At 55.9% G+C, this 23,928-nt stretch overlaps 2 protein-coding genes and 1 non-coding gene across 9 annotated transcripts; 2 read left to right on the top strand and 1 right to left on the bottom strand.

Annotated features, from left to right (window-relative positions):
• The first annotated feature begins 4,634 nt into the window (after positions 1-4,634).
• Positions 4,635-7,176, top strand: ZFP36 (ZFP36 ring finger protein). The gene is made up of 2 exons (XM_077131897.1): positions 4,635-4,738; positions 5,520-7,176. Exons 1-2 carry the CDS (start codon positions 4,715-4,717, stop codon positions 6,474-6,476), a joined length of 981 nt encoding a protein of 326 aa, XP_076988012.1. The 5' UTR covers positions 4,635-4,714; the 3' UTR covers positions 6,477-7,176.
• Positions 7,177-8,412: 1,236 nt separating this feature from the next.
• On the top strand, positions 8,413-22,025 carry PLEKHG2 (pleckstrin homology and RhoGEF domain containing G2). Of its 7 annotated transcripts, none has more exons than XM_077131893.1 (19): positions 8,413-10,223; positions 11,805-11,937; positions 12,661-12,932; positions 13,005-13,105; positions 13,846-13,912; positions 14,043-14,089; positions 14,331-14,481; positions 14,848-14,985; positions 15,196-15,396; positions 15,800-15,892; positions 15,975-16,061; positions 16,413-16,446; positions 16,551-16,652; positions 16,760-16,807; positions 16,924-16,962; positions 17,127-17,143; positions 17,384-17,560; positions 17,667-18,594; positions 18,677-22,025. In XM_077131893.1, the coding sequence occupies exons 2-19, from the start codon at positions 11,829-11,831 to the stop codon at positions 20,119-20,121; spliced, it is 4,056 nt and encodes a 1,351-aa protein (XP_076988008.1). In that variant the 5' UTR covers positions 8,413-10,223; positions 11,805-11,828; the 3' UTR covers positions 20,122-22,025. The 7 variants fall into 7 exon arrangements, with proteins under 7 accessions (XP_076988008.1, XP_076988006.1, XP_076988009.1 ...); XM_077131891.1 differs by lacking the exon at positions 8,413-10,223 and adding an exon at positions 10,247-11,133; XM_077131894.1 differs by lacking the exon at positions 8,413-10,223 and adding an exon at positions 11,206-11,258.
• On the bottom strand, positions 9,894-9,986 carry TRNAI-UAU (transfer RNA isoleucine (anticodon UAU)). The gene is given in 2 exon segments: positions 9,894-9,929; positions 9,949-9,986. It is a non-coding gene; the product is annotated as a tRNA-Ile (tRNA).
• Positions 22,026-23,928: the final 1,903 nt, after the last annotated feature.

The raw sequence follows: 23,928 nt of genomic DNA, 5'->3' as shown, positions 1-23,928 counted from the left end.
CTATATATGTCTCCTTAAACCATAGTAACTCTCCAAATAAAGTCACATTTCCACCTAACATTGGATCACCTAACCCTGCGTGCAACAAAATGCACTGCCCTGGGGGCACACACTGGAGGCAGGTGGAGATGTGTAGGCCTACACACACAGCAACTGCGCACGCAGGTGGAGGTGAGGAGACAGCCAGGACACACAGTAGAGGGAGTGTGTTCATCAACTGCATACGTGATGGGAGATCTGCACCAGGAGGCTCTGTTCATTCAGCAAATATTGAGCATCTAGTATGGCTGAGACCCTGTGTGATGTAGACAAAACAAAGATCCCTGCACTCCTGAAGCTGATGTTCTAGGGAGAGAAAATAAACATGGTAAAGTAAAACATAGTACATCAAAAAGAAGTTTAAAGGAGAGAAATAGAACAGAGAAGTGAGATCAGAAGTGGAAATTTGTAACAGCAAAAATGTTGGTACTTGGGAATAAATCTAGCAAGAAATAACGAGACTTGGATATGGAAAACTGCCTACTGAAAAAGTTTGAGATGAGGTTGGGTATCTATTATCATGGTCTATAAATAGATGCCACATATATTTTCTTGGTATTATGTTTTAAATAGATAAGGACATTTTAAATATTTTTTTAAAATCCTCGATGGAGGTCAAGAAAAGCTTCTGTAAGGTGATGTCAGAACAAAGATTTGAAAAAGAAGAGAAAATAAGTCGTGAACATCAGACAAGAGCATTGGGGGGGAGCGGGGGAAATTAAGTGCTAAGGCCTGGAGGCAGGAAAGTAGGGATGTGCTGGTATGTTTATGGAACATTGAATCGTGGACTTCAGTGAGGGGACTGGAAAAGGAGAGGAGAGAAAGTCAAGGCAGATCACAGAGGCCTTTGGTGAGGACTTGGTGCTTACTAAGCCATTGGACTCGGAGACTGTTGCAGCTTGATGAGAAACCATGCACTCTGAGGAGGGAGTGTACATCAGATGTATAACCACACTGCAGGAAAGAACAGACAGTAGGGATACCCAAGGCCCCCCACTCCTCCGCAGAAGACAACCATGTGACTGGGCCACAGAGGAACTGCATCCAATGCTCCCAGGGACCCTGACCCAGTGGCATTCCCACAAACAAACTCTCCAGTGGAACAACCCAAACGCATAAACACACAAATAACCCTCTAACCACCACTTAACCCGCTATCTCTCGCCCCATCTCAACTTTGCCCATCATGGCATGACTCAGTCCTGCCCTCAGAACAACACTATCAAATGCAGAGTCATAGGGGACAGATAAGGCCAAGCACAGATCTGGCCTCTGGCTTCTCAGGTGTGGGTGTGATATCTGCTCTGCCCACAGAGGCGGACAGGAACAGGAGTATAGAGGGGGGCATGACCAGCCATCCTCCCAGTCACGCATGTTGTGGACGTCAGGAAACAAAGTTCATCAGTTTCACACTGCCTTGTGACTGGGCCACAGAGGAACTGCATCCAGAATGCAGACGCTGTGCTACCATGTTATGCATGCACAATCACAGACACCTATAGAGAAGGGAACAGATGCAAGCGGCCACTATTCACACACCTGATTATCACACACACTGAGCTATGGGGGCTTGCTCACACAGATACTTAGACATTGAATTTCAAAGTTGTTTTTATTCAGACCTTCAGTCATACCCTCACACAGCCCAGATCCCCAAATGGCGTACACACACAGTTGTACACATAGTTATACAAGGTTCAGGGCACCCTCAAATGCACGAGAGGGCACATACAGTCATACTCTCATCCAGGCACCTTCAAGGAGTTACACACACAATCACTTCAGACTCCAGAGTGGTACAGAGCTACACAGATGTGATGGTTAAAAAAACACATGGCCTAGTCAATCACACAGACACAGGCAGTTTTACACATCCATTCACACACAGTCATGTCATGCAGGACTGGATACATGCAGCCCTCACACATAAAACTAGACAGTCATGTTGCACACCTACTTCCCCAACTGTATACCCAAACACACCAGAACTCTCACCCAGTCATGCCAGGGAACACACCCTGCACCTGCAGTGCACCCACTACTCACACAACTTCCTACATGTTCACAGGTTGTCCCACACCTGCCCACGCAATCGCACACAGCCAGCCCCACCCTCGGTCACACCCGGCTCCCACGCAGTCACGCCAGGCACACGCACGGGCCAGACACAAGCGCTGCAAGTACACAGCCCCCAGCACGCTTGCCCCAGCTCTCACACCCCCGCGTTTCCCGTCCCCGCTTGTTTTTCTGGAAACTGCTCTCCGCTCCCCACCCCCTAGCCGGAAGTGCTCGCAGTATTTTTAGCCTCTCTGGTTTCCGCCCTTTGCCCCCTCCCCCTCTCACCCAGGACCTGTCGCTACCCCACCCCCGCACCCTGGCGGGGGACCCCGGCCATCCCCTTCCCCAACATCATTCCTGAGGGGATTCCCGGCCGCTGCTAGGGCCGCGGATTTTCCCGCTGGCTACGTGGGGAGCCGGGAGGAGTCCTCCCTTGAACTTCCTCCCGGGCCCGGACGCCCCAGGCCGTAGGGGCGGGGGTTGGGGTGGGGGATGGGAGCCCATCCTCTAGGTCTGCGGGAGGAGGGAATTGAGGACTTGAAATTTTCGGTCTGACAGAGGGGTCTGGGGGTCCTCTTAGACTAGGGTCCGATAGAAGTCTGGGAGTTCGGATTCTCGGGTCTGAGTGAGGAGGTGGCTTGAGGACCCGGACCCCTGGATTTGAGCCAGGAGGGACTGAGGGCCGGACTCCTGGGGCCTGCACTTCAGTGTTTTGGGCGGTCGGTCCAAGTCCGGACCAGGGGCCCCCTCCAACCTCTTCATGCGTGGCCATATCCCGGGCGTCCTGGCCTTCAGGCCGATGACTCAGCAGGTGGGGGAGGGGTGGGGGGGGTCAACCTGACTCAGGGGTGGGAAATGCGCCCTGTCTCCCGGGAATCGAAACTGGAATCCTTCCTCCAGGATCGCAGCCAGAGCCGATCCGGGCTCCGGGGACGCCAGGACCCACTTTTCCCGCATTAGCCCTGCCAGCGGCAGCGGGATTTGGAGCCGGGCCTGAAAGCGAGTCCCAGGCACCCCCGTCCCCCCCTTTCCCGGCGTCCTAGACGCTCTGTTTACAGGGTACAAGATCCCTGGTTACAGGAGCAGAACCCCGGCGTCCGGGCCGGGCCTCCCCGTCACGGCTTCCAGGAAGCCCCCTCTCCCCCGCCCCCTGCTAGTGAGTCACCGACGAGCGGGAGGCCGCAACCGTGCCAGGGCCGCCTGTGGCCGCCCAGCTCACGAGACCGGCCCGGGAAGGCCCCGCGGCCCCGCGCAGAAAGCGCCGCTCAGGGATTCCCCCGCTGCTCGCGGGAGGAGAGTCTGCGTGGAGCCTGGCCGCATGTCTCCCACCTTGCCACACGCCTGCACCCGCAGCTTGCAAGACTGAACTTTCCATCATTACAGGTGGTGCTCGGTGACAAGGATTTCATCCCCCATATTTTCGCTCAGAGCAGTCGTATCCCCAAAAACCCTTTAAAGGTTTTCTTCCCAAATCTTAAGATTGGGTTTTCACTCAGGCACGCACAGAACAGTCCCAACCAACCCTCAGTTGGGGAATGACCCATTTCTTCCAACTCCACCAAAATGAAAGATCTTACCCTTTCCAGCCTTAAGCGTTTTCTCAAGAGGGCAAATTTCTTCACATAATTTAAGGCCCTAGTATGAGGCACTGCTATTTACTAGCTAGGGAACTAGGTGAGTAATTGAACTTCTCTAGGCCCAGTTTCCTCATGTGTAAACCGGCATAATACCTCTCGAGTGGCGATAATGATTGAGTATGTAAAGCGCTTTGGACAGTGCCCAGTCCAAAGGCAGGCATCCAAAAAGGCCACTGTCGGCTTAAGGCGAGGGGTTACAGGGACCCTGAGAACTGGGAAAGGAGGCCCTGGCCAGCCAGCCGCACCAGGTATCCTGGGCCCACCCCACAGCCGGGGGTCGAGAGGGCCGTCCCGGACTTCGGATCTCGGCCACTTGGGTTTCTTCTCCAGACCTGTTTTGATCCTCCATGTTTCTGTCCCTCTGTGGGTGTCTGTTCCTCTGTTTGTTTCCCCCCCCCCCCCTTTTTCTTTGACCCTTCCGTCCCGCTTCTGGCTCTGAATTTGTGAATTTGTCAGTCTGAGATTGTCTCTGTCACCTGTCCTCTTTACCCAGTCTCTCCCTCTCTAGGTATGCCTCTTCCTGTGTGTCCCTCCTTCTGTGTCTCCCCGTAACTCTGTCTCTTTCCCTCTCCGTGTGTCTCCCGGCCCGTGTCTGTCCGTCCTTTCTCTCGCGCGCGGCCTCCCGGCCTCTGCCCATGCCTCCGCCTCCACGCCCCCCACCCGGCCTTCCCCGCGCCTCAAACCCCAGCCCTGAAACCTGGACAGACAATCCCCATGGCCCGCGACTGCGCGTTCAGACGCGCGTGGTAGCTGGGGGCCGGGGGGAAGGGGACCGGTCCAGGGTCGGCCGGGGAGCGCGGGGGGTGCTAGTCCGGGAAGCGCCCCTGTGGTTCCGCCCCCACAGCCCCGCCCTGCGCCCCGCCCCCGCTGGCCCCGCCCCCATTTCTTTAAGAAGCCGGCTCTCGGGCCGGGCTGCAGCCTGCGACTCCAGCGCTGCCAATTCCGGCCGACTCCGCAGCCGACAGGCCGCCCGCGCCGCCATGGATCTCGCCGCCATCTACGAGGTGAGCCCCGGCTAGCCGGCACCCCCGGGTTCCGCACGCTCGGTTCGCTGGCGCCGCAAACTTCGAGTCTCTGGCCGCCCTCTCAAACTGGGGCTTCTTAGCGCCGCACAACCCGGCCCGGGGCCCCCGCCTCTCTCTTTACACCAGTGTGATTCTCTGGAGGCGAAAACGGAACCCACGACTCCGGGTCTCGGTCCAAACAAGGGTGGCGATGGAACGTTGGGAGACTTTTGTCAGGCTAGGGCTGTCTAGGGGCGGAAGTGACTCCCACACCTGGCGTACACCTAGTAGTTGCTGAGGGTGCGGTTTGCGGGGAGGCATTGCAAGGGCTGAAGTCTCGGAGGGTGGGGGGAAGCGGCTTATGTTCCCTCACTCCCTGACCCGTCAGAGAACTCCCAAATCAAAGAGATCCGGGCTCCGGAGTTAACTTTGCCCAAATATTCCAGTTGTGAAACTGAAGAACCCGGATGCGTGGGCCAGATCGGGGGGCAGTGGTGTGCCCCAACTTTGGAACCCCATCTCTATCCAGCCGGGCTCTAGCCTGGATCGGAGAGTCGGGACCCCTAAGTTCCTCGGGTAGGCTTCAGCCATGGCTAAACATTAAACCTCCAAATCGGTTTCCCTGATTTGGTTATGGAACTGAAGGGTTTCTGCTGGTCGATCGTGCTCAGGCCGGGAGCCCACAAACCGGGCTGGCAAGCTCTTGAAATGCCCTGCGGCGGGGCCAGGGCGTCACCCTACATTTTCGGTGTCTTAACCCCCTCCTCCCCTTTCCGGGCAGAGCATCCTGTCGCTGAGCCCTGACCTGACATCTACCCGCGGAGGCACGGAGTCCAGCCTGGGCTGGGCCACTTCAGGACCCTGGAGCCTGAGCTCATCGGATTCTAGCCCAGCCGAGGTCGCCCCTCGCCTGCCCAGCCGCTCCACCAGCCTGGTGGAGGGCCGCGCTTTCAGCTGGGTGCCCCCACCCCCAGGCTTTGCACCTTTGGCTCCCCGCCCAGGCCCTGAACTGTCGCCTTCACCCACCTCACCTACTGCAACCCCGGCCACTTCGTCCCGCTACAAGACTGAGCTGTGTCGGACCTTCTCTGAGAGCGGGCGCTGCCGATATGGGGCTAAGTGCCAGTTTGCCCATGGCCTGGGTGAGCTGCGCCAGGCCAGTCGCCACCCCAAGTACAAGACGGAACTCTGCCACAAGTTCTACCTCCAGGGCCGCTGCCCCTATGGTTCCCGCTGCCACTTCATCCACAACCCCAATGAGGACCTGGCCACCCCTGGCCAGCCGCACATGCTACGCCAGAGCATCAGCTTCTCAGGCCTGCCTTCTGGCCGCAGGGCCTCACCACCACCAACAGGCCTGCCGGGCCCATCTCTGTCCTCATGCTCCTTCTCGCCTTCCAGTTCCCCGCCACCACCCCCTGGGGACCTTCCCCTCTCACCCTCTGCCTTCTCTGCCGCCCCTGGGACCCCCATGCCCCGGAAGGACCCCACCCCAGCCTGTTGCCCCTCCTGCCGGAGGGCCACTCCCAGCAACAGCCTCTGGGGGCCCTTGGGTGGCCTGGCTCGGAGCCCCTCTGCACACTCCCTGGGCTCGGACCCTGATGAATATGCCAGCAGCGGTAGCAGCCTGGGGGGCTCTGACTCACCTGTCTTCGAGGCAGGGGTTTTTGGACCACCCCAACCACCTGCGGTCCCCCGCCGACTCCCCATCTTCAATCGCATCTCTGTTTCTGAGTGACAAATGTTTTCCGAGTACAGATCAGCTGGATCTTAAAGGGGGGCCATCTCCTCCATACTGTGGGCTCCACATGGGCCCAGGGGCTGTGGGGACCTGGGGGGCCCTTAATTTAATCAAGCAGCCCTCCTCCCACCTTCCAAAATGCATTAACCCACTTCCCTGACCCCACACTAGGGCAGGTCCCCAGTGTGCAAGCTCTGACAGTGTTCCTGGTGTTGGGGGTGGAGGGTTTTTTTGGGGTCCTTTAAAACAAGATGTAGCAAACCTTTTCCCTGCCCACATCTCGCCTCCTGGAATCATGTGCTGTGACTAATAGACCCCCACTACCCACTCCCAATTTTTCCTAGACTCTGAGGTTCCAGCAGCTGGTGATGACTGGAGCCTCCCCTGAGGGGGAATCCTGGTGCTCAAATTTCCCTCCAAAAGCAAGTAGCCAGAGCTGTTGCCAAACCCACCCACCCCCAAGCCAATGGGCCCTTTATTTATGACGACTTTATTTATTCTAATAGATTTTATAGTATTTATATATATTGGGTCGTCTGCTTCCCATGTATTTTTTCTTCTTTTTCTAATATTGGAAACGATGGAATAATTATTGTTATAAAAATGCTATATTAAGTAATATATATATATATTGTTACCTAAAAAGTCTATTTTTGTGCCTTTTGGAATTTTTAAATAAAAGGAATGGGCGTGTAAACTGGAACCCTGGCTTTTCCGCCGTCTAAACTGGTTTAAGAGAAGTGGGAAGGACAGTGTAACCCTTTTTTGAAGCGGGGTAGAGTCAACTGATAGCTCCAAACCTTCCCGGAGCTGAGAGCCCCGAGGCGCTTACCTGGCAGGAAATGATGTCACCGGGCTCGGCCGCTCACCTGAGAGGGCGGGGCCAGGTGAGATCACACGGGTAGAACCCGGAAAGCCTGTTCCCTGGGCGTGGGCTGGCGCTACCGGCCTGTCAGGCTCTCGACCCAACTTGCGGGAGGGGACGGGATGTTTCAGTCCCCGGGGACCGAGGGGTGAAGGAGGGGCGGAGTGGGGAGGACGGAATGTACCGGAGCGCGAGCCCAGGGCGGGGGCGGGCGAGCGCAGTGGGGGTTACGGGGCCATCCCGGAAACGCGGGGCCCGGGCGTCCCGGGGTCTCGCGACAGCGGGGAGTTTCTGGATTTGAGGATCTGGGGAATTTAGACTTTTTCGGAATCGTGGGGGGAGCGGCTTTCAAGTCTCAGGATTCTAGAATCTCAACATTTTGGAACTTCAGAATTAAATCTCTTGGCGATTTTCGAATTCCAGGCTTTCCGAATGCTAGAGCCTCGGGCATCTCGGGAAGTTAAGAAACGCATCGTTCCAGAACTCTGGCATTCCGAGATCCTAGAATCTCCAAAGCACAGAACCTTAGGCCGTTAGAATTCCTAAGTTCAGAATTTCGGGATCTTGGCATTTCCGAACCAAGATTTTTCCATTTCCGCGAGTCTCGGGCTGCCGGGGCTCGGACCGCAGCGGCGAACGACGACGCGCCTGGCACCCGTGGGGCGGTCTGTCCAGGGCGGGCGGGGCCTCCGGGCCGGCCGCGGCCTCGGACCATACAAGGCAAGAGGCTGGGGGACCACCCCCGGGGCGGGGCAGCCCCGCGCCCGGAAACCGCCCAGCGTCAGAGCCCGCGCCTCGCCCCCTTCCGCTCCCTTCTCTCCTCTCCGCCCTGCCCTCCCTCCTCCTCTTCCCTCTAGGTTCCTCCTTTCCTCCCTCTTCTGCCTCTTCTTCCCTCATCCTCTCCAACCCTTCGTTTCCCTCTCCCTTTTTCTACCTTTCCCTCCCGACCTTCTCACCCTCCCTTTCCCTACCCCGCTCCTCTCCCTTTCCCCCCTCCTTCCTTCCCTCTTCTCCCCTTCCCCGCCCTCCCCTAACCCGCGCCCTCCTCCCACTTAATCTCCTTCTTCCCCTCCAGCCTGTTTCTCCTCTCCTTTGTTTCCCCTCCACTCTGACCCTCGCCTTTTGCCCACCGGCAAACCCTACCCCTTGGTCTGCTCTTCAAGGAAACTGCTCTGTGATGGCAAAGGGCTCAGCCCTGATAATGCCCGGAAGGAAGAGAAACCCAGAAGACCCAAAGATATTGGGGAGGCAGAAAGCAAGAGCAAGAGATGTAGAAACAGTTTCAGAAAAAGACTCCTGACACTCAAAGAACCAGGGGCAGACATCCCTGGTCCTTCTCTTCCCCCGAAGCCTTTCCACAAAAAAGACTCAATATCGAAGAAAATCGCACATACCACCAGCTACCATGCACGGGCTGATCACCTGGGAGTTCCCTGGTCTCCTCTCTTTCAAACCCACACCCATCTGACAGCAATCCTGGTCCACCTTCAAAATAGATCCACAACCCTCACCTTCCACCCCCTCAGTACAATCTTTCCCTCCTCCATACTCCCGTATCCCCCACCACCCTGGTCCTGCCAGCATCTTCTCCCATGTCTCCCGTCTGAACCTTCCCTGGTCTTCTTTCCTGCCCCTGCCCTCAGTCTTTTCCCCAGGCCCCCACTCGGCCCCCAAAGGGAATCTGTTGACACCCGAGTCAGATCACATAAAGACCAAAGTCCTAAGTCCTCACCACAGTGCACACACCTCGCCCTTGGCCGCCCTCACCCCCTGACCTCATCTCCTACCCTCCCTCTTGGTCACCCTGCTGTAGTTACTCTAGATTCTTAGCTGCTCCACAGACACCTCCAGCAGCCACTGGGTCATTGCACAAGCTGGTTCTTCTTGTCTGGAACACTTTTCCCCAGATATCCCCATAGATCGCTCCCCTCCCTTAGATCTTTGTTAAATGTCACCTTCTCAGCTACCTTGGCTATGTGTTTAATATTGCAACCCATGCTCCACCTCCGAATTCCGTATCCCCCTTACCCTGCTCTAAATTATCCATGACATTTATCACCACCTAACGTACCAAAATTAAATGTTATGTTCGTTAGTGCCTGCCTACCCCGCTAGAATATCAAGTTCTCAGGAGCAGGCTCTTTGTCTTGTTCATTGCTGTATTCCCCTCTCCTAGAACAGAACCAGGCACGTAGTAGGTGCTCAGTACTTGTTGAATAAAACGAATTGATTCAGAAACGGAGAGGGAAAGACACTGCATACAGTTTGCGGAGGACCCACAGCGCATAGGTGTCTTTAACGAGATTCTCAAGCCGGATTAGATGCCCACGGTATCTAATAAGAGGCGATATCACTCCCTGGCGGCTAGAATCGAAACAGCACCTTCCCACCCTACAGATAACTTTTCTCTCCCCAACCGATCGTCACTAGTATCCCAGTGGTCTTTCGATTCTGAAAATTCTAAAGATCGAAGAGTTACTTAGAAGGTAACGTAGATGTTCTGGCCGATGGCAAAATTGTATTAAGCATTAGAAAATTTAAGATAAAACTGCTCCAGGTGAGGATCGAACTCACAACCTCGGCATCGCTCCGCTCGCACTGCCTTATAAGTACCGCGCGCTAACCGATTGCGCCACTGGAGCTGCGGCCGCACCCTTCTCACGCGGGGTCCTTCAGTTGTTTATGACCACGTGACTTCGCTCCACCCTAAACTCTATATGCAAATAGAATGCCATTGGTTGACCAATAAGAGAAAGTGTGTGACCAGTTCCAGATTCTCACGCCTCGCTGGCACTTGCTGTAAAAGGGAAAAGTCCGCTTAGACACCTGGAATGTGGGGGAGTAGCCTGCTGGGAACCCTCCTCCTCATGAATATTCAGGTTCGAGGGAGGGCTCTTAACCCTTCGCTGGCCGGCTCGCCGGAAGGCGGGCCCTCCCCCACGCGGGCGGGAACAGGATATGGGCCCCGGCGACAGGGGGGAGGGGAAGCCCCGGGCGACTGCTCCCCGCCCCACAGCTGGAGCGGGACTCTCCCGCTCCAGATGTGGTGTCGCTGCTGCCTCAAGAGACCCGGCCCACCCACCACGGTCTCTTAGGGGCCCAGAATCGCGGTCTCCGGCGTCCGGAATCTCTGTACCGCTCCCTGAGAGACCCCAAAGTCCTGGCCCCCGCGCCCAGAGTAGAGAACCGCAGATATCCAGGCTCTTAGCGCCCCCTTCTGGAGGCCTGGGGCCTGGGACATCAGCCCCGCGGGACCCTGGAGGCCGAGCCTCCCGTACCCCTGGTCGAAGAACTCAGGATCCAAGACCTCAGATTCCTCCAAGGAGTTCCCAGAAATCCGGGCCCAAGACCCCCAGTTTGGGAGAACTCGGGATCTGGACCGCTAGCGCTGCAGCCAGTTTCGGACTGCCGCACCATTTACTTCAAGGGATCCAGGAATTTGGGACTCCCCTGCGTTCCTTCCTGGAGGGCCTTTCATCCCCCGCCACTATAGTCAGGCAAACTCAGGAATCCGGGTCCTACCTCAGGAATTTGGGTCCCCACCGCCCCCATCTGAGACTCAGGAGTGGAGGCTCTCAGCATCCCCCACTTTAGAGGACCAAGAAATTCGGACCACCGGATCCCACTCTCCGAGAGACCCGGGATTACGGTTCCTGGAGCCTCAGGGCCCGAAGTTCACGCCCCTGGATCGCAGAGCCGGGTGTCCCGGCTCCACGTCCACGCGGGGCCGGCGTTGGGGCTGAATAGGAACCCGCCTGCCTCTGTCGGGAGCTGGCGGCTCCCGGGGAGGTGAGGGGGGGAGGCGAGAGGCCCCGACGGGCTGGGGGAGGGGGCGGCGCCGCTGCCGCTGAACAATGAGGGGGCGTGCCGGCGGGGGGCGAGCGGAGGCGCCGGCGGAGCTTGGGGGCTGGAGGGTACGGGAAGGCGTTGGGGCGGCGGCGGCGGCGGCAGCGGTGGTAGGGATGGGGACTGGATCGCGGGGGGACCGACCGGTGCGGGGGTTCGAGGGCTCACGGCCAGCGCCCCAGCGCGCGGCCCCGGGCGGGGGAGGGAGCCGTCTGCAGGACCCTGGCATCCGGTCCCCCAGCCTCCTCCGCCCTCCCCTGGGACCCCGCGGCCTCCCGCCCACGGCTTTTCCCAGCCCTGCCCCTCGCCCTCCGCTCCAGCCACAGTCTAATGTTCCCAGGGCCCCTGGGCCTCCCGCCGCTCTGCCTGGGGCCGCCGCGGGACTCCGAGCTTCTGCGACTCTTGCGCTCTTTCACTCTTTGTCTCAGCCTTTCCATCTTTTTCTCAATCTTCTCTCTCCCCGTCCCCCGCTCTGTCACTCTGTCTGTCTTCCTCATTAGTTACTCCCAGGACCCCTCTCTGGGTTTAGACCACACTCCTAATCCCCGGCCCTCAATCGGTTTGAGTTGAGCAGCGAGGAGATCGCCAACTCCAAGAAGGGGGTCTTTCTGCAGGACACCCCCTGAGCGCACTCAGCCATGCCTGAGGGAGCCCGTGGACTGAGCCTGTCCAAACCCAGCCCCAGCCTTGGGTGTGGCCGCGGAGGTGAAGTGTTTGACTGTTCAGCTTTGTGTGAGACTCGCACAGGTCAGTGGGCAAGAGGTGGGCAGAGCCCCGCCGGCATTCAGTCCCTCATTCAAGACCCTGAGCTCCCCTCTGTGGCCCAGTACGGGTGACAGAGAAAGCCCCAGCCCTGCGGCACAAGTCTGATGGGGGAGACAGGGAGAATCCAGAGAGGCAAGCCCAGGGCAGTGTGGTCGGAGCTGTGAGGGGGAATTGAGAATCCAAAGGGAAGAGCTGGGCAAAAGCAAGGAAGGGTATTCCACGCAGACGGAAGTGCATGTACAAAGGCCCAGAGGCGAGAGAAGTCTGCAGCTTTAAGTAACTGAAGGAGTTGCGTGAGACTGGAGTCTGGAATGTATGAGGCAGAGTGGCCAGGGGAGGGGGGCAGTCTGGAGAGCGCTGGGGAGTTTGAACTTTATCTTCAGGGCATGAAAGGGTTTTACTCATGGGAGTGACAGGGTCAGGTGAGCAAATTAATAAAGATCTCCTTGGCTGGGGCATGGAGAACTAGAGGGTAGAGTAGAGGTGGGAAACCCTGGAAGGTTATGGGCAGGAACCTTTGTGAGAGAGGAGAGTGACGAGATGATGATGATGGGTGATGGGACTGGACAAAGGCAGGGGAAAGGAGGGTGAATCACTGGGTGAGAAGCTCACCGGGTGTGGATGAGTGTGGGGACTGAGTGAGTGCCTGCGGGGCTGTGGGAGGTGAGCATTGGGGAAGCCCCCTGACCTGTTCCCCTTTCCCAGTCACCCCTGCAGCCTCCTCTATGGCCTCTCCCCGAGGTTCTGGAAGCTCCACATCGCTGAGCACGGTTGGTTCTGAGGGGGACCCGGCCCCTGGGCCCACCCCAGCCTGCTCAGCCTCCAGGCCCGAGCCCCTGCCAGGGCCCCCCATCCGCCTGCATCTGTCACCTGTGGGGACTGCGGGGTCAGCAAAACCCTCACGGCTGGAGCGTGTGGCCCGGGAGATTGTGGAGACAGAGCGGGCCTATGTCCGGGACCTCCGCAGCATCGTGGAGGTGAGGTGCATCACCCAAGGACAGGGAGACCCGGGCCAGCGCTTGGCCCCTGTGACCCCGGTCCTCCCACAGGACTATCTGGGCCCTCTGCTGGACGGCGGGGCCCTGGGACTGACCGTGGAGCAGGTGGGCACACTCTTCGCCAACATCGAGGACATCTATGAGTTCAGCAGGTCAGGGATGCTGGACGGCTGGGAGAGGGCTATGTCTCATTGACTGGTGCTTGGGGTGGCATGACAGCCAGCAGAGGTCATGGTGGGGAGTGAGGACCCAGGAAAATGGATGAGAGTGTCCGCGCAGCCAGATGAGGTCTAAATATTGACACAGAGTTCAGGCATCAGGATGGAGGCTCAGGTGGGTGACATGTCTGGGGTCGTGACCAATCTAAGAATCACGTGGGACCTGAAGAGCGCCTGGTGTGAGCAAGCGGCTGACCAACTCATCCTGGTTTGCCTGGGACTTTCCTGCTTTTGATGCTGAGAGAGTCTCATCCCACAAAACCACTCAGCCCCAGCAAACCCAGATGGTGGGTCACCTGCTGAGGAAGAGGATGGGGTCCAAGGGCTGTGAAACCCTCAGCATCTTTGACAAGGTCTTAAGATGATGGCAGTTCGGGGAGATCGGATGAGATCTCAGAATTCTCAGCTCATCAGGGCTCCCAGGGTCTTGGCACCCCCAGGCTCGTGTCAGCTGGGTTGCAGGGCCAAGGAATGTGAAGTTGTCCAAAGACAGAATCTGGGCAGATGGCATTTTCCCTTCTAGGGATGAGAAGCCCCTCCCTCTGGATGTGAAACCCCTATGTTTCCTGGCAGCAATTAAGTCCCCAGGCCCAGCCAACTGTTGGGATCTCTGCCTCCTGGAGTCCACCCACAGAGGAGGGCACCCCTCACTTCTCCCCCCATTCCCCCCACAGCGAGCTCCTGGAGGACCTAGAAGGTAGCAGCAGTGCAGGGGGCATTGCTGAGTGCTTCGTGCAGAGGGTGAGTTGAAGGTGAAGGGTCTCTCAATCTGGGCTGGGTCTGGGAGCAGGGGGAGCAGGCCTGGGCTAGGCTAGGGGGGGCTCGTGGGAAGCGGGGCCTGGGGTCTCCCTGACTCCCATGTCACCCGCAGAGCGAGGATTTTGACATCTACACGCTGTACTGCATGAACTACCCAAGGTGAGGGGCAAGGAGCCCCTGTTGGGCTCCCAGACCATGCTCATGAGCTCTTATGCCAGCCACCCTCTCCCACCCCAACCCATCCAGCTCCAATCCTGACTTTGACAGTGCCTGATCTCTCCCTAACTTGCCACTGAACCCCTGCCAGCCCCTGCCTGCTCTTGAACCTTGGCCACTCCCGGCCTCTCCCAACCCGCCCACCCCAGCTGCCAGTCACCCTTGACCTGTGCTGTGCCCGCAGCTCCCTGGCCCTGCTGCGGGAGCTGGCCCTGTCTCCGCCGGCGGCCCTGTGGCTACAGGAGCGCCAGGCCCAGCTTCACCACTCACTGCCCCTGCAGAGCTTCCTGCTGAAACCTGTTCAGCGCATCCTCAAGTACCACTTGCTGCTGCAGGTCAGCTGCAGCCCCTGGGGGTTGGAGGAGGGACAAGCCAAATCCGCGGGGTCACAGGATGGTACACCAGATGGAGGGCAAGCCCTGGGAGGATGGCCTGGGAAGCAGCCCCTGACGTTCTGCATCTGCCTGTGCAACTGGAGGACAGCTGGTTCCTAGAAACTGGGCCAGTGCTTGGCAGGGTCCTGCTGCCAGCAGGGACTGGTACCAGCTGATTTTACTGTCACTGCCTCTGTTTGTCTCTCTACCTCTCTGCATCTCTCTCCATCTCTGCTCCTACCTCTATATTTCTCTACTTCCCATTCCCTCTCATCCTCTCTTCCTTCTCTCTGTTCCTCTCCTGTGTACCTGGCGGCTGCCTGGCAGGAGCTAGGCAAGCACTGGGTGGAAGGCCCAGGTGCAGGGAGCCGTGAGATGGTGGAGGAGGCTATTGTGTCCATGACTGCGGTGGCCTGGTACATCAATGACATGAAGCGCAAGCAGGAGCATGCCACGCGCCTCCAGGTGGCCCCAGGGTGGTCTGGAGCCAGCTTGGGGGGTGGGGTGGGGGCAGGGGCCGGGGGAGAGGACAAGAAGGCTTAGGGTGGGGGTAGGGGTTTGGTGTTTCAGAGACTACCTTGATGGGTGGGCTGTCGCTAACCCCCATCTTGGCATGTGTATTCGCTGCCCACCCTGCGTGTTCCTGTGCCTGGTGCACCTGCGGGGTCCCGGCAGGAAGTACAGAGGCGCCTGAGCGGCTGGACTGGCCCAGAGCTCAGCGCTTTTGGGGAGCTGGTGCTGGAGGGTGCATTCCGAGGCGGCGGAGGTGGCGGCCCCCGGCTGCGTGGGGGTGAGCGGCTACTCTTCCTGTTCTCACGGATGCTGCTTGTGGCCAAGTGCCGGGGGCCAGAATACACCTACAAGGGGCACATCTTCGTGAGTTTGGGAATGGGGTTGGGGCTAGAATAGACTCACAAGGGGTAGGCTGGGGGTGGGGATTGCGTGGACAAACAACCCAGCTTAAAAGGGCCACATTTGCTTCAGTCTGGGAATGGGGGGAAGGCTTATTAGGGAGGGGCGAGGTCGACAGGATGCAGAGAGGGTAAGAGGGTAAGGCCGGAGGGAGCTGGATTTCCCTACTGTAAGCATCTTCATAGGGCAGGGGGAGAAGCCTCCTCTCCCCCCTCCCCATACAGCTACAAGAAGCACTTCTTTCTGGTCCAAATGGAGGGGGGTAAGGGGGCATCTTTCTAATGGGATAGGGTCTGGATCCACCTAGGAGGGGTACATTGCTGAGTCCAAGAGATCTGAGCATGCCCCTCTCTGCCCCCATGTCCAGTGCTGCAACCTGAGTGTGAGTGAGAGTCCTCGTGACCCTCTAGGGTTCAAGGTGTCCGATTTGACCATTCCCAAGCACAGGCACCTGTTCCAGGTGAGTGTAGGGTGGGGCTGGGAGGACAGGTCTTCCCCAGACCCCTGCACCTCACACCTGTCTGCCTGACTCCACCCCTCAGGCCAAGAACCAAGAAGAGAAGAGGCTGTGGATTCACTGTCTCCAGCGCCTCTTCTTTGAGAACCACCCTGCCTCCATCCCCGCCAAGGTATGGCTCCTGCCACAACTGGGGTCCCTCTCCCTGCTACTGAGAAACCTTTTAGAAGACCCTCTGAGTGCAGGTATGTGAGAGCTCCTCCGCAGATGGGGTGTTAGGCTGCCTGGGTTTGACTCCCAGCCCCATTGTATCCCGCTTTGTGATCTTGGTCAAGTAACTTAAACTCCCTGGCCTCAGCTTCCTCACCTGGGGAAATAACCGATAATAGCACCTACTTCATAGGGTTGTGGTGAGGTCTACATGGAGGCATACAGACAGCACCCACGGATGGGACTGCTAGGCCTTTGTGATGCCCAGAGAAGAGACCTGGGTCTTTTTCAGCCCCTTTCCCATCTCTTTCAGGCCAAACAAGTTCTCCTTGAAAACAGCCTGCACTGTGAGTTAGGGGTAGGGGTGGGGGGCTCAGTGGGAGAAGATGTGGATGTAAAGGAATTACTCCCAGGAAGGAGTGGGCTCTTAGCCCTGAAACTCTCCCCACAGGTACTCCCAAAAATAAGCCCATCCCAGAGCCCCTGACACCCCCACTTGGATCTCCCCGACTTCGAGATGCTAGAAATTTCACCCATGGACGATGGAATACAGGTAAATGAGACAAGCCCTGATTCCCAGGCCCCCCAGACTCAAGATTGTATCCCCATCCCCCTCGAGCTGGGTTCCAAACAGGAATCTGACCCCATCTTTGCCCACAGCTCCATCTCCAGGACTCTCCATGACCCGCCGTGGACGCAGACAGTCTGGTGAGTATCCATCCCCTCAAAAGTAAACCAGGAAACATGAAAAGAAAAAAAAAATAAGCGAACTAGGGATTGGAATGGCGGGATCTGGGCCCCTGACATCCGTGTCCTCCCTGCAGAGCCGGTGAAGGACCCTTATGTCATGTTCCCACAGAATGGTCAGTGACTGCACCAGCCCAGCCTGGGCCATCCCTGTCTGTCTCTCTAACCTGCCTGGGGTGACGGGGATAGGGGGTGATTGGGGCAATCATCAGTCATAAGGAATAACCCTTGTTCCTATATCTCATTAACTCTTTTCTCCTTCTCATCTCTGCATTCCCAGCTAAGCCTAGACTCAAGGTAAGAAATACCCCAAGCCAGGACATGGGGGCCTGGACTCCTGGGTTTGAGGGAAGAAGCAGCTAAGGGCCCAGAGGCTCATGTCTGATGGAGGAGGAAGCTTGAGTTCCAAAATTCTGGGTCTGAGTAAGAAGGGGGCTGGGAGCTTGGATTCTTCCATTTGAGAGAGGAGGGAGCTGAGGGGCATAGGGAGTTTGTTCCTCTTGGCTCTTGCCCTCCATCCCCCTTCCCTCCCCATAGCATACTGGCAGTGATGGGGAGCTGTACCCCTCTTCAGAGTCTCAGCCACCAGTTTCAGCTTCTGTACCCTCTGAGGACCTGGAGGATACTGGACCCCCTACCCTGGACCCCTCTGGGACCTCAATCACTGAAGAAATCCTGGAACTACTCAATCAAAGAGGCCTCCAGGATCCAGGGGTGAGCTGGGGTCTCATCAATGAGTTCTGGGAACTCAAGGCTTGGGCAGGCACAGGCCAGGAACCAAGTGGGCCAACCCACCCTGAAACCTTGGCCTCTTCCCCAGTGCCCGCTGCGGCCACCCCCCCATGACATTCCTGAGTACTCCGGAGACTCCCAGATGCCAGTGGACAATGACATCCTGTTCCAAGCCCTGCCCTGCCGGGACTCTTCAGATGAGGAGGAGGGGGAGGAGGAAGAGCTGGAGATGGATGAACGAGGGCCTTCTCCACTCCATGTCCTGGAAGGGCTTGAAAGTTCCAATGTGGCTGAAATTCCTGACATTCCCAGCCTTGCCAAAATTCCTGATGTGCCCAGCCTCCCTGAAATGCCCAGCCTTTCTGAAATTCCTGAAACTCCCTGCCTTCCCAGTCTCGCTGACATTTCCAGTGTTTTTGAAATGCCCTGCCTTCCAGCCATACCTAGTGTCCCCGACATTGGCAGTCTTTCCAGCACTCCTGACCTTCCCTGCGACTCTTGGCTCCAGGGACCCCTACAGAAACTGGACGAGGCTCTAGCCACCAGAACTGAACTGTTTCCTGGAAGCAGTCCCGGAAAGCTGAGAGACCCTCCCTCAGGAAGTAGGCCAAGACAGGAAGATGAAGAAGGGGTATCATTCCCAGATTTCCAGCCCCAGGATGCCATCCGCGATGAGGGATTCCCAGATGAGATGGAATTCCCCTCTTGTTCAGAAATCCGGAGCGCCTGGCAGGCACTGGAGCAGGGGCAGCTGGCCCGGCCAGGTTTCCCAGAGCCACTGCTGATCCTGGAAGATTCAGATCTGGTTGGAGGCAGTGGGAATGGGAAGGCAGGAGCCCCGAGGTCAGAGAGGGCAGCTTCGCGGGTACGAGAGTTGGCCCGGCTTTACAGTGAGCGGATCCAGCAGATGCAGCGAGCTGAGACACGGGCATGTGCCAATGCCCCCCGCCGCCGGCCACGGGTTCTAGCCCAACCCCAGCTGTCCCCTTTCCTGCTCCACGAGCAGGCCGAGCCAGGTGAGGTCCAGATATGTGGCCAGCAGAGGTAGCCCAAGCTGGGGTATCGGTTCTGACTCAGTCCTCCTTTCTTTCTATACAGGGCCCCTGCCTGCCTTTGGACATGTGTTGGTGTGCGAGCTGGCCTTCCCACTGACCTGTGCCCAGGAATCTGTTTCCCTGGGTCCTGCTGCCCGGGTTCAAGCTGCCATACCATTGTTTAAGCAGGGAGACTACCTCGATGGCCAGGGTCCAAATGTTTCAGGTTTGCCTCAGCAAAACCATCTGTGCATCCAGGTTCCAGCTTCTACCCCTGTGCCCGAGCAAAGTGGCCTCCGAAATGCCCAGATTCTAGCCACACCTTTGCCCAAGCAGGAAGGACCCCCAGACATCCAGGTTTCAGCTATAACTTTGCCTGATCAAGAAGACCACCTGGAAATCCAAGTTCCAGCTACAACTCCTTGGCTTGAGCAAAGTGACCACCTGGACATACAGGCTTCATCCACTAATTCTTTTCCTGAGCAAGGATGCGACACAGACATCCAAGTTCCACCCACCTCAGCTTTGCCTACGCAGAGAAGTTGTTCTGATGTAATGGTTACAGCCACCATTCCTGCGCCCCAGCAAGGAGGTCACCTAGACAGCCAGAGCCCAAGCAACACCCTATTAACTAAGCAAAGAGGTTCCAGGGAGGTTCAGGTCCCAGCTACTGCCTGGGTCCAAGCCGTCAATCCTTTGCTTATGCCTGGAGGCCACCTGGACCATCAGATTTCAGCCAGCACCCCACTGCCCTTGCCACCTGGCCTCTCAAACACACACGCACCAGCTGCTGCACCTTTGCCTGCATGTGAAAGCTCCCCGGACCACCAGATCCCAGCCAGTGCTCCACTTTCTTTGCCGCAAGACCTTCCAGACACTCAAGTGCCCCAGCCACAAGGCCTCACAGACATCCAGGTCCCAAAACTCACACCCTTGTTGGAGCAGAGAAGCCTCATGGATGTCCATGTTCCAGCTGCCACACCTCTGCCTGAACAAGGAAACTCTCAGGACATTTTGGGCCTGTCACCCCCCCTGGTTCAGGCCACCGTGGTTCTGTCCAAGCCAGGAGGCCACTTGGTGTCTCACACTACCAGGCCAGAGTCTCTGGAACTGACTCCACCTCAGAGCCCCCCGCTCCCCACCCGTCAGCTCCTGGGCCCCAATGCAGCTGCCCTCTCAAGATACCTGGCAGCTTCGTACATCAGCCAGAGCCTGGCACGGAGGCAGGGGCCTGGGGGAGAGGGCCCCTCAGCCTCCCAGGGGCCCTGGTCCTCCTCTGCCCCCACATCACGGGCACCTTCACCGCCACCCCAGCCCCAGCTCCCTCCGCCTCCAGCCAGGCGGTTGAGCTATGCCACCACAGTCAGCATCCATGTGGGAGGTGGTGGACGACTGCGGCCAGCCAAGGCCCAGGTCAGGTTGAACCACCCTGCCCTCTTTGCACCCACCCAGGAATCGGTGGGCCCTCACAGAGCCCAGGGCACTCCTGATACCCCTTTCCACACATGAGCCAGGATGTTGGGCTTCCTGAAAAGGACTCCAACCATATGCCACAGACCCCCAGAACTTCAACTGGAAGTACAGACACTGAATGCAGGTCTAAAAATTGCTGCAGTTTTCCAACTCCAGGGATCTGCTCTGGTAAATGGCCTTTTTTACTTAACCTTGACATTCAGTGGGGATGAAGAAGGGGATGTCAGTTATTTTGTTAATATTATAAAATTATAATTTGCCATTCTGGAGCGGGTGACAGAACACTTAATGGGAAAGTTTAACAGAAAATTTGGCAAATCTCAAACCCCTTTGAAAATGGAAACTTGATCCACTACAAGTTGGCATATGATTTCAGGGAATTTATGAACCTCAGTGCCCATCCAGAACCCCTACTTTAAAAAACCTTGCTCCAAGTAGACTCCCTAGGAATTCAGTTCCTTAGCTATTACCCAGTTCATGTGTCCAACCATACATCCAGCTTCTCTACATCTACATTCAACTTTTTTTTATTATTATTAATTAAAAAAATTAACTAACACAACATTTAGAAATCATTCCATTCTACATATACAATCTACATTCAACTTCCTTGACATCTGGCCGTTCTCTCCACCTATCTGTCTATCTTCCAGTCCATCATCCCACTCATTTACCTTGTTTATCCAACCGTCTCTATCCTGTGCATCCTCCTACCCTCCTCCCAATTTAGCATCCATTCCTCCATCAATCCATTTATCTAATATCCCACCCATCCAACCCTCTCCATCCATCCCTTTATATTAACCTTTGTCCATTCATCCATCCTTATCTACCCAGCCATCCTCAATCTTGCAACTTTCCTATCCATTCAATTATTTTAACAACTCTTCAACTATCCCTCCTTAATTGGGTTCAAAACTTAAGACAGTTCCTTGCTGATAGGAGGGCAGATCAGGTGTGGGATCTGGGGAGTCTGTCCCACATCTGGTTTCCCTTGGCAAGAACTCCCACCTTCACAAATACCCCGCAGATGTCTGATCTCCTAGTTCTCTCCAGTTTGGGACCATCCACAGTGCCTCAACATGCTCTTCCCAACCCCCAAAGAAAAGTCAAGTCACAGAGACAAAGGGCTTTGACTTAGCATCCTCCCCCCTCCCAGTAGGGAGAAGCCTGACAAGTAGTTTCTTTGGAAGTAGTATTGGTTTCCTTCATTTAACACTTAAACCACTGTGCTTTAGAACATTCTCATTTAATCTTCCCTGGAATTCTGTGAGGCATTACAGCATCCTGGCTAAAAGGGTATATACCAGTTGAGTTTGAGTACTGGCCTTTTCCACTTACTTGTGGCCCCACCTCTGAGCCTCGATTTTCTCATGTAAAATGTACTTGGCTCATGGGATTACTGACTGGAACAACAGTACTTTGCCTCATGGATTACCGGGAACATTCAGACTCCCAAATAGAGTCTTTAAAATCAGATCCCTACAATCTAGCCTGACCCTGTTAAATCAAAACCTTCAGGACAAAGACCTAGGAATCTGAATTAAACAATCAATGAAAAATGGCCAAAATGCTAAGATTTATTGAGTACTAACTGTATGCTACAGGCTTTAGTTCACTTTACATGAACTAATTCACTTTTAATCCTCACGACATGAAGTGAGGATGGATTTTAATCCCTAGTTCAGGGATCAGGAAACAGAAGCGCAGAGTAGTCCAGTTTACTAAAAACTGTCAGAGCAGGGACTTGAACCCAGTCTAGCTCCAGAACCTGTGCTTGGTTTGTTGAGTGCTTTCCTGGGCCAGGTGCTGTTCTTGTACTAGGGGCACAGCAGAGTATGCATCCTGCCTGCATGTGGTTTACAGCCTTGTGCTCCAAGGGCCCCAGGATACTGTTAATTAGCTGAATAAAGTAGCCAGCACAAGACCTGGCTCAGTGTTAGCTGCGGTTTCATTTATTTATTGAATGCCTGTGGTTCAGGTCTGGGGGGCCCCCACAGTGACTGTGGCTAACTCTTCTGCCTGGAGTAATGGAAGACTCCACTGCTGCCTCCCAAAGGTCAGAGCTCCGGCTGGCCCTCCCCTCCTCTGCCCCCAGCTGCACATTCCCAGCCGCCCTCAGCTGATGGAAAGTTCCCAGCCTGGCCTGGCCTCCCAGCAGTGCCGGAATTCTCGGTATTTGAAGAGGCGGCAAGGAAGGAGAAAGGGCCTATCTACTCTAAAGCCTGGACTGGGGGGCAATGAGAGGGGCACTCCTTTGGCCTCTCCTGATGTATCCCAGCTGTGCTGAGAAGCCGGGAGCTTCAATAAAGGGTCTCTGAATCCCTTGGGAAAACTATCAGGACTGCCTGAGCCCCCCTGTCTCCTGATCTGCCCTTGAATTTCATTCCCCCCACCGGTCAGACTCCTACCTCTGTTTCAAGGCCCAGTTCTGATGCCTCCTCCGAAATCTGCACCTTTGGCTACTAAGGGTTGCCTGTTACAAACCCAGCCTTTTTGAGCTGCAGCTCAGTCAGGGCCAGAAGGGTGAGGGTTTGCTGGACATCAAGACCGTGCCCAATCAACCCCACCACCTATCTACAGATAATTAATCTTACAAGACTAATTTTTAGGTATTCCCTATAGACACTAATGCTGTCCAATATATTCTGTTATCTGTTAAGGCCTAGATACTACATCTGTGCCACTGAGCCTTTCTGGAATGTGCCTACTCTATTGGACAGGGCAGACTGTATATACAAAGTTAAACTGGGCAGGCTTGGTGTAACTTAAAACTCAAGTTCATTCTTTTATAAAGCACACTTGTGAAATATCCCCCCTCAACATTCAAGTGATGACATCATGTTCTCCCCCTTATGCTCAGCAGAGAGTAGTGTGGAACCCCACTTGGAGCAGATAAGTGCAAAGGCTGCCACAAGAAACAGATGCCTCCCACCCCTGACCCCTCACCAGCTCCTTTCAACTCATTCTCCAATTTGCTCTTCTCCACTATCACCAACACTGACTCATTTCATATAGCAAGGCAGTGAGCCAGCAAATGTTTACTTCCTGGTGCTCTTTCTTGCTCTATAAAATGGGGGGAAAAAAACTAAAAGGCAGTTTAACCCACAAGCAACACTCAGGAAAACTGACTGCTCTGAGCTCAATACAGGTGGACAAGTCCTTAGACCCTGAAGAGTACTACAATGAACATAACCAGGACCTGCTTTGAGGCCAGAAAGGGTCTGTTCCCAAGAGGTACTGGTGACACCCAAAGGATGAAGCCAGTCAAAAGGAATGAGAATTGTGTTACAGGCCATAATGCCACATACCAAGAACCAAAGGTGGGAAAGAACAGAAAAGGAGGCTGACATGGTCTAGATAAAATTTATCAAAACTAGAGAGTAGAAAGAAGCTGGTGGGAGCTAGATCTCAGTACTGGCCACACTACAGTTCTGCATAAGGATGAAATCCTTTCCCAGCCCAGGTCAGGCTAGGGGGCACCCCTCAGTCACTGACTTTGCAAATACCACCTAGGCAATCCCTTCCCCACCTTCTTTGTAATCACTCTTCATATTATTAAAGATAGCAGATTTTTCACTGACAGGCCTTTAAAAGGACAAAGGGATTGAAAAAGACAAATCTACATGGATACCCCACCCACTGACCTTTGCGGCCACCAATGGTCCAGAACCACCCCACTTCAAGTGTGCACACACATGAATGGAGGTGGCAGGAAAACTTGAGACCAGGTCTGGTGCTTCCACAAGCCTTCCATCCATACCAGCAACGGGGATGGTGGTGGTGTTTCCTATATCCTGTCTAGTCAAAGTCCCACCCTGACATTACCACAGATGACCACAG

This window comes from Tamandua tetradactyla, chromosome 16 (assembly GCF_023851605.1).
Source record: "Tamandua tetradactyla isolate mTamTet1 chromosome 16, mTamTet1.pri, whole genome shotgun sequence".
NCBI classification, from domain to species: domain Eukaryota; kingdom Metazoa; phylum Chordata; class Mammalia; order Pilosa; family Myrmecophagidae; genus Tamandua; species Tamandua tetradactyla.
The sequence above is the reverse complement of the archived record's forward strand: the minus strand, read 5'-3'. Positions and strand labels throughout refer to the sequence as shown.

Bases quoted from the DNA above. Each gene is read 5' to 3' on its own strand.
- ZFP36 (XM_077131897.1), top strand. From the start codon at position 4,715: ATGGATCTCGCCGCCATCTACGAG. The intron at 4,739-5,519 runs GTGAGCCCCGGC...CTTTCCGGGCAG, and splicing joins ATCTCGCCGCCATCTACGAG to AGCATCCTGTCGCTGAGCCC.
- PLEKHG2 (XM_077131893.1), top strand. From the start codon at position 11,829: ATGCCTGAGGGAGCCCGTGGACTGAGCCTGTCCAAACCCAGCCCCAGC. The intron at 12,933-13,004 runs GTGAGGTGCATC...GTCCTCCCACAG, and splicing joins ACCTCCGCAGCATCGTGGAG to GACTATCTGGGCCCTCTGCT. The intron at 16,062-16,412 runs GTATGGCTCCTG...CATCTCTTTCAG, and splicing joins CTGCCTCCATCCCCGCCAAG to GCCAAACAAGTTCTCCTTGA.